The sequence below is a fragment of the Heterocephalus glaber genome, unplaced genomic scaffold, assembly GCF_053883595.1.
Source record: "Heterocephalus glaber isolate CG9 unplaced genomic scaffold, H.glaber_assembly_v1.0 deba00000347, whole genome shotgun sequence".
Lineage (NCBI taxonomy): Eukaryota > Metazoa > Chordata > Mammalia > Rodentia > Bathyergidae > Heterocephalus > Heterocephalus glaber.
The window spans coordinates 45,367,529-45,386,021 of record NW_028258143.1 but is presented as its reverse complement, the minus strand read 5'-3'; the positions used below and the strand labels follow the sequence as shown (position 1 = coordinate 45,386,021).

General features: G+C 35.1%; 1 protein-coding gene across 10 annotated transcripts in view; it reads left to right on the top strand.

The window, feature by feature from the left end:
* The window catches only part of Scn3a (sodium voltage-gated channel alpha subunit 3), a 110,916-nt gene that overhangs the window by 16,379 nt on the left and 76,044 nt on the right, over positions 1-18,493 (top strand). For 8 of the 10 annotated variants that reach the window (XM_013076049.3, XM_087199724.1, XM_013076057.3 and 5 more), the window contains exons 2-3: positions 3,403-3,605; positions 12,793-13,106. In XM_013076049.3, the coding sequence (XP_012931503.2) occupies positions 12,843-13,106 (264 nt within the window). In that variant the 5' untranslated portion in view covers positions 3,403-3,605; positions 12,793-12,842. Of the gene's footprint in view, positions 1-3,402; positions 3,606-4,935; positions 4,982-12,792; positions 13,107-18,493 lie in introns of all 10 variants that reach the window. The other 2 variants (XM_087199700.1, XM_013076038.3) reach the window with 2 other exon arrangements.

The following is an 18,493-nucleotide window of genomic DNA, read 5'->3' as shown; positions in this document are numbered from 1 at the left end:
ATAAATTATATCAAACATTTAAAGCAGAAAAAAGAAGGAACACTTCTCCCCTCATTTTAGGAAATCAACATTGTGCTAATCCTAAAACTGAATAACGATAATAAAAGAAAAAGTATGAACATAGATAAAAATTTGTTTAACAAAACATACTATTAGAAGTCAAATCTGGCAGTATGTAGAAAGTTGTTTTATTATAGGGATGGCAGTGTTGGTTCAGCATTGGAAGATCCACCCCCAAAAGTCATCATTTTAAGAGAGGAAAGGAAAAAGCCATATGATCCTGTCACTAGTTGGAGAAAAAGTATTGGAATAAATTCTACAGCTGTTCATGGTAAAAGCTATCAGGAGTCTAGAAGTAGAACAGAACCTTCTCAACAGACTAAAGACATGTACTCCATACTTCCAGCGAGAATGTCTTATACGAATGGAGATGACGCAATGCTTTCTCCTTAAGGTGGGGAACAAGGGCAGATATGCCTGCTCTTCAGCTGTCCATTAAACTTTGAAACATAGGCCCACACCAAAATAGTCTGGCAATAAAAAGACGCCATTACCATATGATTGGCAAGGTAGAAGTAAAATGTTTTTATGTAGATGAAATGATCATTTACAGAGAAAATACTAAGAAATCTCTAGGAGCCCCTAGAACTTGTGTTTGAATTTAGTAGGATTAGAAAACACAAGGTATATATAAAAATTCAGGTCTATGTATACTTGCTATAAATGAAGAATTGGATATTGAATTTTAAATGTTATGTAAAAAAGTAAAAAGAAAAAAAAAAGTAGCGTTGGAAGACATGCAGTACCTAATTTTAAGACTTCCTCTAAAGCTACAGTAATCAAGGCAGTGTTGGCCTAAGGAAAGACATATAGATCATTGGAATAAAACAGAGAATCTAGAAATAGGACCACACATATATGGCCCACTGAGTTTTGAAAGATTATTTAACATTAACATTTTATGGAACATAAACTCAACTCAAGAGCAGTGGAAAAGATAGTGTTTTCAGCAAATGGTATTAAACACCTGGCATCTGTATGTAAAAGATTAACCTCAACCTTTTATTTCCACACATAAAAATAACTTGAAAGGATCTATGAACATAAATATGAAAGACTAAAACTATAAAACTTTAAGATGACTTACCACATTAAAGATGAGATAGGCACCTTATTAAGATGCAGCTTGGAGCATAAGGACTCAATTGGTTGAGCCCATATGCAGAAATCAAGATGCTTTCCAGTTGGAAGGGGAGATTTATAAACTCTCTCCTCTTTGAAACCCAAGCCATAAGATACATTTTCCCAATCTGTAAATCAACAATGTTCTTAAGAATGGGAAGAAGAGATCTTGAGCAAATCAGAACTTTCAGGGCTGCTTCCTTGATAACCACTCTCCAGCTCCTCCTTAACTCTTATTTCTTCTTTGACATCCAGACCTCACTCTCTCATCCCCCTCAGTGTCCCTGGGGAGCGCCTCTCAAGAAATACAGCTAACTTGATATTTTGGTTATTTAATGTCATTCTCATTAATGCCAAGCTGGATGACAAAGTATTTAAAACCTAGCAATTTCCACGCTGTGATGCTAAGGGAAGTAATATTTAATAAATGTGTGGCTATGAAGTGGAGGGTACTAACACTTATTGAATAACTATATGCTTAACAGTCTAATAATCAATCTCTAATGAATGGATCTGTCTAATGTTGTGTTAAGCTTCCTTTATGGTGACAAAATATCAGAAAGAATCATCTTGAAAGGAGAGAAGGTGTATTTTGGCTAATGGTTTCAGAGTGTCAGTCCATCTTCACTTTGTTATCCTGGGCCTGTGGCAGGACTAAGTGCATCATGGCAGGAGCACATGGTGAAAATTCATAAACTTCACAGCAGCCAGGAAGCCAACGGAGAGGAAGAGGAAGGAGCAGGCCCCAATATCCCCTTCAAAGAGACACCCTCAATGATCTAACTTGCTTCCTAGCTGGAGCCTAGTGGACCTTCAGGTTCTATTACTTTCCAATGCACTATGGGCTGATTACCAAGCCCACAACATATGGGTCCTTAGGGAACCTTTTCAGATCCAATTTATAACAGATCAATACTGTTACTTGCATTATTGTCATTTTACAGAAATAATGACCATAGTACAATTACTACTAATAATACTATTAGAACATCCAGTTTTGTGGAAAACCCCCTTTATACCAGCTGGTATATAAGTAAGATCACAAATATGTGTCTAAGTATATATGTATGTATGTAATTTTTTTGAAATATCATTTAATTTTAAAAACAAGCCTATTTTGCTGGATATATCCCATCAACCTATGAGAAACTAAAATCTGGATTGGTTAAGTAATATGTTAACAAAATCCAGCTAGTGAATGGCAGAACCATGTGTGTGCTGCCACAAACTGAGAGGTAGGAGAGGGGCAGAGGCCAGAACAGGAAAGCACTCTCAACTTTTGTTAATGCGACACTGTGTCACTGATAGAATTGAAAGGTTGTACTAATACTCTTGTCTCTGATAACAGAATGGAAAATAGATTGATGACTTTGGAGAGAGCTCATCTGGAGATAGAGACTTTAACCGACTATGTATAAAATTTTAAAAGTGAGATTTAATATTTTTTTGTCAGAGCAAATGGTGAAGGGAGATTTGTTGATGAGAATATATGACCAGTTCGATTTGTGAGCATTGCACATGTGAATTGAAGTAAATATTGTTTTAAATCTCAATTGCTGGTTTTAGAATCACATATATTGTCCTTTGAAAAATCCTCATTTGTTTAGCTGTACTAAACTATCCTTTGCTAATGGATGGATCTGAGAAGGGAATGACAGCAGATTATAATATTTCGGTTAATATTGTGCTTTGGTTTAGCATGTTTGTCTAAAATTTACTTTTAGAAGCCATTGAATAAGATTTATTTGTCTTGTCCTAGTAAGCCAATTAAATTGGGTTTTAGATGAACAGGATAAAGATCTGGAAAAAGGAATTAGAATAGTGAGCCATAGCACCAAAGTGGACCACATGCTCCACCAGTCTAGCTCTTTGGGCTATGAGGCATCCCAGGGAAAGAAGACAAAGGGAAGAAGAAAAGAGGAGAAAGGAGATGAGGAAGTAGGAGGTGAAGAACAGAAATGGACTCCAGAGTGTCACCATGTCTTTAGAATGAGTAAATGAATCAAAGCAGTCAAAGAAGGAGGAGAGTCCCCTGCCCACCCCAGAATCCTGGCTATACCCTTCCTAGAACATGCCAGGCCATGCTGCTTATAAGGGTCACATATCCTGCTTTCTTCATATAAGTAAAGTTCCAAAAGCAGGATCCAGAGCCAGAGCCCCCACTGTATACTAAGTGCTAAAGATGTGGGCCCAACTTAACTGTGTTCTCTTTTTACACAGATCATGGAGCAAGAAAGCTGAAACCAAGCCATGTCACAATTATTCAGCGATGAGATATCTGTCAAGAAGTCACGGCAGAGTGGCTTACTGGAAAAAAAACCACAGAAACTCTTCTAGAGATATTATAAGAATAAATGAGCTAATTCCCAGAAGGGGCCTGGAGCTTTTCTGAAAAAAAAAAAAAGGTGCTGTGACTATCAAAGGTACCTGAACTACTACGTGGGTATAAATTTGTATTTGTGGAAAGTAAACTGAAATTTCAATTTGCTACCAAGGACAGCTGTATCAGTGCAGAAAGGAAGCAAAAGAGTGATTTTTTTTTGTCCCCCAACCCCTTATCAGTTTGTTCCTCCAAAGAGGCAAACAAATGGAGTCCTGGCAGAGATGACCTCGGGGCATGGAATAATGCCAAAAGCTATTGATGCAAGAAAGAGGATTAACCCAGCTTTTTAGTTCTTTTTCTTCTAAGAGGGAGAGTCATTTTGTGTATTTAATAAATTACCTAGGATTGTGTTGACTTTGAATTTTACTGTGTTTATTTGGTAATTGGATCCATAGCTCACCTGTTCCTACTGGGTAAAGGACATCTAAATAAGTCATTAGTATTTGGCTGTGAACTGGCTTCAGAACTGGCCACCAAGTTTTGGAGCTGACCAAAAACTACTCATTTATCTGGTGTATCAGCTGCAACTAACTAAAAAAGCTGTCTAAAGGTATCTGAGTCAGGAAGGATGTATATTAAACATAACAAGCAATTCAGAGGTTGTTTGAGTCTAAGAACTGAGTGATCTATCAAGGGCTCAAGGGCCCAGGGGTAAACACATCTCTGTGATCTGCCACATTCAGTGTGTCAGCTCTGTCCACAGACTGGCATCCATTCTGGTTGTGTGCTTGATTATGGAAGCGCCTTGTATCACACCCCAGTGCAAAAGGATTTAGAGGACAGAGGACAGAGAATGCTGTCTTCCCCTGATTTTCTTTCTAAGGAGTGCCAAAACCTTTCATGAATGTCTACTTGGCAGACTTCCCTTCACCTTCCATTGGCCAGAATTGGGTTGCATATCTATTCCTTAAGCGCTAAGTCAAGGAGCTCAGAAAAGCTATGTAGGGAGGAATGCATGTTGGGAAACAGATGATTTACTTCACTTTTGTAAATATACAGTAGAAAATTTAATAGTCAATAAAGCCAGTGATGCTGATTTCTTTATGACAATGCCAGTTTAATTGTTGTCATAAGCTATCCTCAAGTTTATAGCTATCCAGTAACGACAAAGTCACAGAAAATTAATCATTATTTCCAAGATAATTCTAAACACTGCTGTTTTTTTCCAAAGCATGACATGAGTTCAAGAAAGACAGAAATGCATAAAAACTTTGTTAAATAGAAATCAATGATATCTACGTTGACAATCATCCATTTAGCCAACAGGGACAGAATAATAGTAAAAAAAAAAAGTGTAGATTTCATTTGTATTTGGTCATAACATACTGATTTATCTGCTGCAGAATTACTTTCTTGTTGTGTTCCTTCAGACTAATAGTGGTGCTGACTTCCTTGACAACACACTGACAGCAAGAGGTACAGTATAGGATATAAAAAAAGCTGGGCTAAACTTTTAGTTTGCCTGTAAATAGCTCCAAAGTGCTTAACATACCTATGAGTATATGTCTATTAGATCTTGGTTTTATGCTTGTATTAATTCATTCCTGTTTGCTTTATCTTTAACATTAAAATAAAGGTAAGGATCATATCGCTGCTTTTCTTATCTTAGACCACTCCATTCCTGATGCGGGGTTCTCTATTTAGTAACCCAATAACTGACTTATCCTAACTCCTTTTCATCAAACATCAACTAAGAATCTCCTCATTTTGTAAATTTAAAAACTTAGCTTTTCCCTCCTAAATTATCCAGGTTTAAATCTTCATACTACAGTTTAATAATTTAATTTTGTAAATTGTACAAATTATCTAACCACCTTTCCCCTGTTTTTTATCAGTACAATCAGAAAAATAATGTCAAATTCATAAAATTGTTTTGATATTTAAATGAGCCAATATGAATAATAAGAACAAATTACATGGAAGTATCTGAAACATAATAATCATTCAACAGAATTTTACTATTATTCAGCCTTCAAAGCCATCTAGTTAGGAAGGCACACAAAACAGACATTGTTTCAAAATTCTTGAGTTATGGAAAGTAGTGTTTAATTTTGCCTTGAGATGTGCCCAGTGATTATCATCATAATATTCTGAAGGCTGTATGTATGTCTTAATAAAATTTATGCTGCTATCACATATGCTGAGAATATATTATAATTACTAGACAATTTTTTGTTTTTGTTTTTTTGGAATTTAATGTTTATTTACAGGACACTGCAAAATATGAAATTCCACATAGAAATAAGAAACCCCTTCAGAGGATAAGCTTCATACAGTATGTACAGTTTGGAACTGTTCAAGTATAGTTTCGTTTTATAAAGTGCTACAATAACAAACCACATTTAAAAAGAGTTCTTAGTAGAGAAACAGAAGACAAACTTATACCAAACATAATACACAACAAAAATTTGATGCCTTCCTCAGCTGCACCATCTAGAAGTTAAAGGTACCAGAAGCCCCATCTTGAACTTGGAAGGTATAGCCTTCAGAGGTAGTTTCTGGCACAATATTTTGATCTTCTTCCTCTACTGAGAAATACTTCTCAATCAAGTTTAATGAGGCCTTGTACACAGACTCATTTTCATGGTTCTGTAGAGAGACAATTTTTAATCCTAAATGGAAATTCTATTGGAAAAAATAATTTCCTTCAGTAGGAGGGTGGTTAATCTGTACATCTTGTCTTTTAGATTATGCCCTTTCTAGAATAGTCTCTCTTTTGTTCTTTTTTCTCTTTTATTGTTGCTAAGAAAGCAGCATCTTTTCTTTCACAATGTGCCCCCAATCCTTCCTAACAACTTCTCATTACCAAAGACATGAAAATATGCTGTGATCTCTTTTGATATCTTGAGTTGTTTGATATAGAACAACTTTCTATCCTTGAAGATAGAAAATTTACAGCCTTCTGACATGAATTGGTTTCCATGGGAACAGACCAGAACTAATCGATTTTGTCTGCAACATAATCATAAAAACTGAGGAAGGGGCAGAGGGAGACTACTTTCTAGTTGCAGAGCAATAAATTTTATCAAATCATCCACTCTCCTGGAAAATTAGGCAAGATGAAAATCCATGTGCCATGTGACTAATGGAAAAAAATAATATATTTTGCAGTGGTAGTGACACAGCATGGCCCCAGCATTAACCAGATTCCGGTTTATTGACACATATTAGTGCTTATAGTCACTGTATTGGTTGGTTTCGTATACTTTGAAAATCTAAGAAATCATTATATCAAACTGAACCTGGAATACCAAGTTGAACTATACAAATCTATTTCTCTGCTGTTATTTGTATACAATTTTGTTCTTTAAAATGAAACCACACTCTAGTAAGATTTATGAAAGGAAGTCGAGGATTTAGCTCAGTGGTTCCGCCCCCTGCCTCTCAAGCATGAGGTCCCAAGTTCGATCCCCAGTACAAAAAAAAAAAAAAGATTTATGAAAGGCATCTATGATAGTAGGAAAAGTTAACGAAGAATAGAATGTGCAGAAAATGTTTTGCCTTAAAGAAAAATTTGTATTTGTCAGTAGACATTTCAATGGAAATTAGGTAGTTTTTGTAGGCGAGCTCCTCATTTATTTTAAAGGCAAAAACTTTGACAAATTGTCAAATCCAATGTATGCCTTTTAATTAATATTTTGAAAATTTCTTATTGGTATCAGGTAACTATTCTGATTTCATTGTCTAACATCTTCCTATGTTCCCTCTCCTTAAAACCAGCAGCATGGTGAGTTCTGTCTCTGCACCTTTCTACTTTTCTCCTAGACGACATCATATGGATTCTTAGCCTCTGCTTCAATTCATGACACATTAATCAATATTTCTCCAGCTCAGATGCCTTTCCTGAGTCTCAGCCACACATTTTAATTACATACCAGATGCCCCCTAGGCATTATAAAATAAACAATCCCAAACCAAATTTATTATTAAGCCTTACAAACCTCCACTTTTCTAGTGGGATAATATCAACTTGGAATTTAAACTGGAAATCTGAATTGGCCTTACCACCATAACTCATTTTCATTCTTTGTAGCAAGTCAGTCAGCCAGTCACACACTCTCATTGGTTTTCTCTCTCCCACAGTTGTGCCTCCAATACATCCATTCGGCCATAATTTTCCTTCCTAATTTATTGTCTTCCAGGCATTATGCTCTCATTCAAATGTAACATTTGCCTTATGAAGTATGTGTTAGCATTGACATGATTATCTGCATTACAGAATGAGGGAAACTGATGACTCTAAAGGATAAAGAAACTGACAAAATGTAGCAGAAGCCAGGCTTGAGCCCAATTTCAGTAGCTAAGTCCATGCCTATTAGCCCTGGAGCTGCTGTTCGATCTTCCCACTGCTTTCTTCTCCAGTATCTATTGCAGATTTTAGATAATTGAAGTCTTGCAACTTCTCTTGGGAAATAGCTGTGAGTTTTAAACTACTTTCATACTAATGTCAAGATGCCATTTGTCTCTTCTCACTCTTTCGACATTTGCAGTGATAATACAGTAATTATGGGGGTAAAATGCTCAGTGCCTTAGCAGGAATCAAGGGAGCAACATCAAACTATAGAAGTAGTTTTTCTTTTCTTTAGCATATATTTCAATAAGAAAACAAATGCCAGTTCACATAAATCTCTAGTGAAGCAGTAAATAATAATTTTGTTAAATATCAACCCTAAAACATATTTTTAGTATTTTCTATGATGAAATGAGAAGAATACATGAAAAATTGCTACTGCATACTGAAGCACTGTTGTCTCTAGCAAAAGCATTTGTGCGGTTATTGGCATCAGGAGTGAATAAGTCACTTTTTTTCATAGAACATCAGTTTCACTTGAAAAATATCTGACAAAGTATGGTTATTCAGACTTTGGTATTTGGCACATATATTCTTAAAAGTGAACAAAGGAAAATCTTGTCACTTCAGGAAAAGCAAATGGCAGCATTTGTTGTTAGTGTTAAAAATTGGAGCTTTCAAGTAAAAATTGGAATTCTGGAAAACTTTCACCTGCCACTGGGGGCTTGACAGCTTCCCAGTACATTGTAACTTTTCTCATAACATCACCAGTGATATTAACAAATGTGATTTTTGCATCTTACATAATCAAATTTGTCAAAAATGTGAATATTTGCATATAATGTGATAATATTTTGAAATGATCCATGTATGATGGTACAAAATCATGCATGATTAGTTAAAAGATGGATTCAAAAGGCAAGAATGATCAAAGATACTTGGATGTGGTTTCAGATTCTTTATTAAAACTAATTTAATAGCTATGATTTGCAGAGTCTTGACAAAATCAAAGAAATTTCACAATTACCAGGAGAGGAAATTACTTTGCATTCATGGATAATTTTATGAGTGTAAAGGGATCCTGAAACCAAAGCATTTGAAAACTATTGCTCTAGGATCATCCCTTGCCTATCTATCTTTCATTCTGCCACCATTCTTCTTTCTAACCTTCAAATTGATCATGTCACTCTTCATCCCTGCCCTACCATAGTGTATTGTACATGAACCTTGGTGATCTATCCTGCCTAACTTTCCAACCCTGTCTCATAGCACTCCTTTTGTGCAGGTTGGGGTCCACCATAAAAGCTGATTGCAGTTCTCCCCAAACTCTCCATGCTCTTTCTTGTCTCTGAGCCCAAACACACGATGCTCCCTGTTAAGCATGTCTCTTATGATATATCTTCAATCCCTTCCCCAACTAACATCACCCTAGCCTCCTCTCAAACTCCATTTCGCCTACAAAATCTACTCCAGTATCATTTACTCAAGGAAACCTTCTTCTGCCTTTCTCTGGACATCTGTCTCTCCCATTGGACTGTCAGCTACTTGAGAAAAGAGAGCTCCAGTGCTGGTGCAAGCAAAATTATCCATACATAGTAGTCTCAATAAATATTTCCTGAATAAGTGATCTTCAAGTCCCTTCCAAGTTTGAAATTCTGTGGTCTGTTCTTATAATGAGCTGCATTGAACCACAATCTTCTTACTTATTAAAAGGGATTGCATTTTCTTTACTCATACACATTCACATACACAGGTTCTTTATTTTTAATCAAAAGGAATAACTCTTCAGAATTTTCCCCCCTTTATTTTTTTTTCTTGAAAAGATAGTTCTAGTAAAAATTTACTATACTAAATCCAGTGTACTTTAACAAATTATAATTACATATATTCATTAATAATGTATGTTCCATATCAATGCATCAGTAACAATTATTTAAGTCTGCTCAATATTATTATAAAATTATGTAAGACTTCTGTAAAATAAGTTCACAAAGCACAAGAAAGAGGAAGAAATGAAAAGAGAATTTCCAAAGAGCGTTGAGAGATTTCTAAACCGCAAAGCTGTAGGTGAAGCTTTGGGAAACTCTGCTCATTGAATTTTTTAAATTCTCTGTTCATACAAATATTGAACAAGCACTGATTGCCCTTGTAAGGGAAAGTCTGAGAGTCTGAAACTGGCCTATCTTCTCAGAACTTAGAGCTATGATATGAGAATTTCAGAGACTTTTTACTTCTTTTTTTTAATCAAGAACCAAATTCTTTACTATAGCCCTTCATAACTGAAGAAGGAGATGAATATTTATTTCTTTGCAAGTACCTTTTTTGTAGTTGTGTGACTACATCTGTCCATGTCATTATAAAGAAATCACAATAATCTATGAAGATTACTGAGATAGTTCCATGTTTGGTATTTTAAATTTAATTTTATTTTGAAAACTTAAGAACCAGAAGTCTACATGACAAAGTCTTCTTCCCTGCATGGTGACGTAGTTTGAAAAAGATGGACTTTGCAAGGTTAAATGACACAGGAATACTCTCAGTGGAAGATTCTCTACTAACCCAGACTTCCCATTCCAATTTCAGCATGTTTTCCATTTCATTGTTAGGTACTAAAGAAATCAAAGTAAATTAAACTAATGCTGAAATACAAAAGCAATCTCTCTTCCTCCCTAAAAAGCAACCATGTTTCAGGGCATTTCCATAAGACATGTTTGCCATGCTGTTGCTTCCTCATTTAGCACTTGGAAAGAACCCTAGCAATTCAATTTGTGACAGGTGATGTGAGACAGGTGCCTCACTTGTCTCTGGGTATTTGAAGATTGCAGAAAATGCTCCAGCTCATTCTGCAAAACTACATAGCCTGGAGTCAGATTGTCCATATGGCCATCAAAATTGACATGAGATGACTGTGGACACTAGTTCAATTTTAAGCTGCCTGCCATAAATTTAGAAAGTACAAAATAAATAGTTTTTGAGGAAAACTGAATTGTACTCAAGTCTTCTAATTTGTGTGTTACTTAATAAAGACAGAAAGAGTTTTTTAAAGCCCAGAATCACAAAACATGAGTTCTTTTTGAAAATGTGTAGGAAAAAAATGATGTAACTATTTGACAGGTCTGATACTATGACAATGTTATAAATAATAATGTTTTTCTCATATTACTGAAAGACCCAGAGTTTCTCATTTCTAAGCTCAGGATAGCCATGCAGTGAACTACCAAGAACTAGGAGATTTCTTAGGGATAAACTAGTATGAAGACTAAAATAAATTAGGAGGCTGAAGGAGATGTGGTTGGGGATAGGAAAATGCCACAATGACTTTGACTTTAATGATCACTTTGATGCCATAGGTATAGATGCTTTTGCAGGATGACTGATGTTATCTTTGTTTCTATTTTCTATCTTGATTTTTAAACTGTGGTTTTGGCATGATGAAAAATACAATAACTGCTACTCATGTTTCAATATTCATGTATCTGATTTTCTGTATTTTTAATAGTTCTGTCACATTTCCTGTAGATAGATTTTTTTTTCCCTTCCCTGGGAAATTGAGTAGGGGCCCTCCACCTGTCTGCCTTCACTCTTTCTTCTCCCAGCCAGGTGACAGGTTTGCATGAATGTGCCCTGATATTTTATACCTCTCACTGCCTTCCTGAAACTCTAAGATCAGTTATGGTTCCAGCACATCAAGATCTTGCTTAAAGAAGAATGGTTTGAATTATGGGATACTTGAAACTGTAACAGAAGGTTCAGGGCTAGCAGAACTGAGGATAATTTGATTATGATAATTGACATTAATATAGTCCTTATTAATTCCAGAACTATCCTAGACACAACATCAATTAACTCATTTATTCTTTATAATCCTGGAAGGTCAGTTTTCCTGTGATTCCCATTTCATAAAGACTGAAGCAATGTGGGTTCCATTTTCCAAGGTCACACATCTCTTAAGTGGCAGAACCAGGGTTCAGAGCAGAGAGAATCTAGTCACACAGTTCATTCTGCTAACCACTACTCCAATAGGAAGATTTGGGAAGAATATAAAAAATTGTCATAGAATATTTGAAGGGCGGCAAACTGGAAGAGAAGTAAACATATTCTACATTGCCTCAGAAGGTGCCTCCAAAGGTTCCAAGGTGAAAAGTTAAAAGAAAAAGATCTTGGCTTAATGATAAAAATGAAATCCTGTCCAAAGATGGATACATCTTTCTGAGGCAGTGGCTTCCTAGTTGCTGGTGTTGAGAACTTTTTAGATGCTGCAGTTAATGATACTGAACCAGAACTGACTAGTTAGGCAAAAATTCCTTTCCTAGCCTGAAATTTTTTGAGTCAGGAATGTATCACAATAATTTCATTGTCAGGGCTGGAGAGTTAGCTCAGTGGTTCCTCCACCTGCCTCACAAGTGCAAGGACCCAAGTTCAATCCCCGGTACCAAAAATAAAAAATTTCATTGTCAAGAGTACTTCATTATTTGAGGAGTTAGTTAAGTTATGGAAAAGGAAGGGAGAGGGGAATTATGAATGGCCCCTTACCCAATTTTACTGATCAGTAGTAGTAGCATTACTCTTTTACTGAAAGTATACTATAAAACATTTTAACTCAAAAGTTTCAGAACAGACTATTGTTAACATTTTATTTTTTAATTAACAATATTCTATGTATTTAAGGCTTACAATACAATGTTTTAACATAGAAATGCATTGTAAAATGGCTAAATCAAGCTATTTAAGATTCAGAACAGACCTTTGGCAGATTTATAAAGAATTATTAAAAATTGGATCAAATGATAATGTTTCTGAATTAAAAGCTGTAAAAGCATGACTTCACATTCACATTTAAAAATTACTAAAGATGATTAAATGGCATCCTGATTGATTTTCTTATTCTCTGTCACTTGTTTTCCTCACTCTTCTGCATTTTTTTCACTTACTGTAGATAATTCTTATGCAAGAAGCTAAACGTAATTAAATGTGCAGGATGAAAAGATGGCACAGGCACTTCTGGTACCCCCAGGACCTGAAAGCTTCCACCTTTTTACTAGAGAATCTCTTGCTGCTATCGAAAAACATGCTGCAGAAGAGAAAGCCAAGAAACCCAAAAAAGAGCAAGACAACGATGATGAGAACAAACCAAAGCCAAACAGTGACTTGGAAGCTGGAAAGAACCTCCCATTTATTTATGGAGACATTCCTCCAGAGATGGTGTCAGAGCCCCTGGAAGACCTGGACCCCTACTATATCAATAAGAAAGTGAGTATTGACTTTATACCTCCAATAAGTCTTCAATTAAATAACTAACTTTAATATACTTTCTGATATATATATAATCATATACAGTGTCTTCACTTAAGTCTTCAATTAGACAACTAAATTTAATATAATTTCTGATGTGTATATATATACATACATACATAATTATATACAGTGATACCTCAGTTGTTGAATGGCTCCAAGGTTGAACTTTCCATTACTTGAACAGCAAAGTTCAAAAAAAATCTGCTTTGTGTTCTTAACTTTCTATAGTTGAATGGAAAATCTGACCTGAAAAATACCTGTAAGGACCAAGAGTGAGTTATGTGTTGCAAAGGGGTGAAGCTTCAGTCTAAGCGCTGCTCTCACCCTGACAACACACAGTGCTTGTGTCAGTACATTAAAACTTTCATCCTTGTGTATTTTGAGGGTTTATTTGCATTAAATATTGTAACCATGGCTCCAAAGAAAGTTAATGATATTAGCAGTAAGGCTGAGGAGAAAACTGAGAACCAAGATAGAGTTAAAGAAAGAAATCATTGTGAAAGTTGTTAAAGTCCTGGAAAAATGAATTTATACGTGTAATTTTTGAGCCTCAGAACCAATTATTTGGTTTCCTATTATTTCTTATGGGAAAAATATTCTCAGTTCTTGAACTTTTTGTTGTTTGAACATGAATTTGGAACAAATTGAGTTGGGGTTGTAGCTCAGTGGAACTGCACCTACATGGAACAAATTGAGTTTGACAACAGATGTAGTACTGGAGACATAGATAGATAGATAGATAGATAGACAGCTAGATATAGATATAGATATCCATAATTTTTCCATGTGAAAGATTTTATAATACTCTTTACTGTCACTTAGTTTTATATAAAGTATAATAAACAGAAACATTTATAAGACATGAAGAATTTGTTATAGTGAGGAAATATGAATAGATTAACACTTTCTATTTCACAGTAACAAAATTTGAACTTGATATCAATACAACTAATTACCTACTATTGCTAACATGGTTAAGCACATGATAGCTACCCAAATAGTAGCTATGTAAAAATCCAAATTTAATACATGTTGTACTTCTTGTTTTTATACTTCTTAATTGACCTGAACTTTCTTCACAATCATCTGCATTATAGAAGCCAATAAATAATCTTTGAATTAGCACCCTCCCACAGGCAAATGATACATGTGGAAGTTTAACCAGAAATACATTTTGCTTTCTATCCACTAATCTGGAATATGATTAGGAACTTCTCTTAACCTCACTGAGATTATGGCAGGCTAGATTCTGGATCACCTACACATGGTTAAAACATTACTCTGAGGGGAAAAATATTAAAATTAAAATGCTTTAAAAACAAAAAAAAACAGAACAAAACAAAAACCTTTCAATTGTTTTCTATCTGTGTGTGTTTCAAAGCAACAGTTATAAGTTACTTTCCTAATTTAAAATAACCACATTGTTCTGTCAGAATTAACCAATTTCTATAGTTAAATCAGGTGAGTGAAGATGGTATTTTTTCTGACTATTTTGACATTTTATTACCAGTCTATATTTTGCCTTTATCAGCATAAAAGCAGTTCAATCTAAAAACCAAAGATATATTAATATCATTATGAGTTGATGGCTTATGGATTAAGGAAGATATGAACAACTTGATTAGTCAAATCAGACTATTTTAAAGGCAATGGTTGAAGAAATTGCATTCAAAGAAAGCAAAATTTGAAGTTACAGGTGCTGGCTAAAGGAAATGATACTAACCATTCAGAATGGGACTAGTCCTATTGCTTTAAAGGACTACTCCTCAAACTTGCCTATATACATCACCTGAAGATGCTATTAAATTGCCAATTCTGATTGCACCCGTCTGGGTTAGGGCAAGATTTCTTTTTTCTTTTTGGAGTATTGGGGATGGAACTGATAAGTGTCCTACCACTAAACTATATCCCCAGGTCCCTTTTCACATTTTATTTCAAGACAGGGTCTTGCTAAATTCTCAGGTTGATATCAAATTTGCTATCCTTTTACCTCACTTTCAAGTTGTTGGGATTATAGACTTGCAGCACCATGCTGCATGGAGCACAAGACCCCCCCTTTCTTACAAGCCATTCAGTAGATGATATCCATCCTGCCAGTAGAATGTGGGCCACACTTTGATTAGCAATCTTTAAAATGTTTTATTTATTTGAAGTCATATAAAAATTGAAACAGTTAAACAGGTTCCTTTTTTTCCTTTTAAACAAGTTTCGCAAAATTTGGCATTAAATATATATTCATGTACTTCTCAATAAAATTTATTTAAGTCCTATACTGTAGAGTTAAAGTTTTGAAATTTAACTACTATATTAGTATAGATGATTATAATGAAACATACCCTATGAAACTAGAAAGGATTTCCCCTCTAAGAACTATTGATCTACAATTTGTATGCTTGCAAATGTCTTCAAAATAGAGGGCTATGATTTACTCTGACATAATTTAAAATATTTACTAATTAAAGAAAAGGAATGGTTCACTTGGTATGACTTTGGAAAGAAAAGGACAGGTTGCTTAACATGACAATAAAAATTCTGTAGCATTTAATTAAGTCAGCTGGTTTGGACTGTATGTATAACAAGGAAACTTCTGCTTATAATTTTTTTTCCCATAGATCTACTAAAGGGAAAGAATATGATGGTTATGCCATTGTAATTATTTAATCTACGTGAAAGTAATATTTCTCATTGTAAATAGATTGGCACCTGATTTTATGTGTCAGGCTTTTAAGTTTGGTTAATATGAGTCTTCCACTAAAAAATGGAATTTTCCTGTTTGCTAACATAGTCTATTTTTATCCTCCCCATGAATGAGAACCAGAACTTGAACCATGATATATTTACAGTGGTGTGAACAGCCTTAGCTAACTGCACTATTTTAATTCATGAAATATTTCTATGGGTGAATATTGAGATGCAACATGGGTAGTCTGTGACTTTTAGGAGTTTTGGAAGAAGTTAATGGAGGAAGTTCTAACACTTAAAAACATGGCACCAAACTATTTTAATTGCATGAAATGATGCAGGTAAAAGGAATCTTAAAATTGTAAAGGTTAGTCAGGCAAGGTGGTCCACATCTGTGATTCTGGGCCTGAGAGGCAGGAGGACTGCAAATTCAAAGCCAGCCTGGGTTACAGAGCCTGTTCCTGGGCAGCTGGAGGTACTTGGTGAACCCTGTCTAAAATATTAATAAATAAACACTGTGCAGCTTAGTAATGTAACTATTGCCATTAATTTAACCAGATGAGTAACGCCACAATACATCTTAATGACTTCTAAGTTGACCAGAAAAATTACTTCAAAACAATGACAGTGGAGTAAGAGCTTAAAAATAGTGCTCGTGATAATAATAGCTAACATTTGCTGTGCTCATACCGTGTTGGACACCATTTGAATTCTTTAGCTCATTAAATATTCAGTGAAATGATGAGGCAATTGCTATTGTTAGCCTCAGTTTACAGATGGGAATTGAGAAAGGTTTATTAAATTAACAGGGTCTCACTCCATAAGTGGTGGATCCAGGATCTGAACCTACACAGTTCAGCTCCAGAGCCGGAGCTCTTAACCCAGAGGTGAAATTACATACAGTATTTAGTAGTACAACACTTTAAAGGACTTAAAATTAGGTTGTATCATTTTTTATTTCTGTGATTGATATAGTCTTACACATTGATATGTAAAGCTTGTTCTTACTTCAAACTAACAAAAATTTTAGCAAATTCGTAAGGTGTGCATTTGCCTGGGGAAAAGAAGCAAATAGCATTCCACAGTAAAAAATACCTGAGGCAATGTATTTTCAGCTATAGCGTTCATAATGTTAGTAACAATGTGTCCTAATTTTAAAGTCACATCATTACTTGGAAATATGATTTAGAATTGGTACTAGTTTTTTCTTTTTTTCTTTTTTTTTTTTTTTTTGGTACCGGGAATCGAACACAGGACCTTGTACTTGCAGAGGAGGCAGTGGCACCTCTGAGCTAAATCTCCAACCCTTAGAATTAGTACTGTTTATTCACCACCTAATTATCTATCGTGTTCTCAAATAATTTTTGGTTGAAGTACATCATCAATAACATCACAGCCCCAAATTTCAAACATCTTTCTTGTAATTCTTTCAGTATACAAGACATCAGTTTTATTTCTCATTTCTCATAACTCAGGGTTTTGTTGGTGGCAGTTGTTATTCTCTAGAAATAAACTGAGATTTTGTCCTTAAGGCCTTCACTGTTTCAGAACCTGTAAACTCAATGAAGGTGATCTCAGAGTGTCCACTTTGATTCCACTAGTTCTACACAGGCTAATCTTGCAGGAAGAGAACAGGGTTCCATGTTGAAAGGGACCGTTTGTTCCTGCTCACTGTATTTTTGGAGATATTTCAAAATAAAATTCTCTCCTAATACTGCAAAATTTATTTTTTCAGAGAAATTGTCTCCAAAAAAGTGTGAATTAATGCAATTTAAATTCTAGTGAACTTTTGCACATTATTACTGCCGTTGAATGCCTAAATGCTTCTTGATTGTTTGACTGTAATATTAAGTCACCTAATCCTGCAAGTCAAGACAATCTTTTAATCCTTCTGTACTTACAGGGATGTCTTCCCAATGTCTTCTGTCCCTTGCAGATAATCCTTCTATTGCTAAAATGTAGTTCACTTAGCCTCTTCCTCTAACTTATAAAGTGCAGTTATTGAATATAGTTAGTTAAGTAATGGCTGCCTGTATGGTCTTAAATACAAAAGGTTGATAAACAAAACACTTGGTTTCCCTGCCCTTTATACTCACAATATAAATATTTCTGCCTACCTCTTCAAACAGAGCATGTTGTCAGTGAGCATGAATGTATAGTATACAGCCCTTAGTTAAAGGGTAAAAACATATTATCAAGTAAATCAATACATAGAATAGATGCTATAAAGGTAAACAGCATCTTAATGGTAAACCAACATTTAATTAAAACAAGTGTTTCTTTGCAAACCACCCTATTAAATACTGTGGCAAAATGGAGAAGAAGTGGATTACAGGCTCCTTGTTCTCAGTGGTTTATAATATCTAACCCAGTCCTCCCTGGAATGAACACAATGTGGAAATTTCTGCTTGACTGATTACAAGCAATGTGCAAAAGTGTACAAATTAATATATTAATGGTTAGTAGTAGGGGAAACAATTAGGGAGTGATCAGAAGACAGCAGAAAGATGCAAGGCAGATCACTTTGGCAGCTGAGAACATCCCGCAGGGAGCAGGGCTTAAACCCTTACTTCATAATAAAATTACCTGAGGAAAATTTAAAAACCTATATCATCCTCCAGGAATTTTGATTCAGTGGGTCTGAAGTGGGACTTAAACTA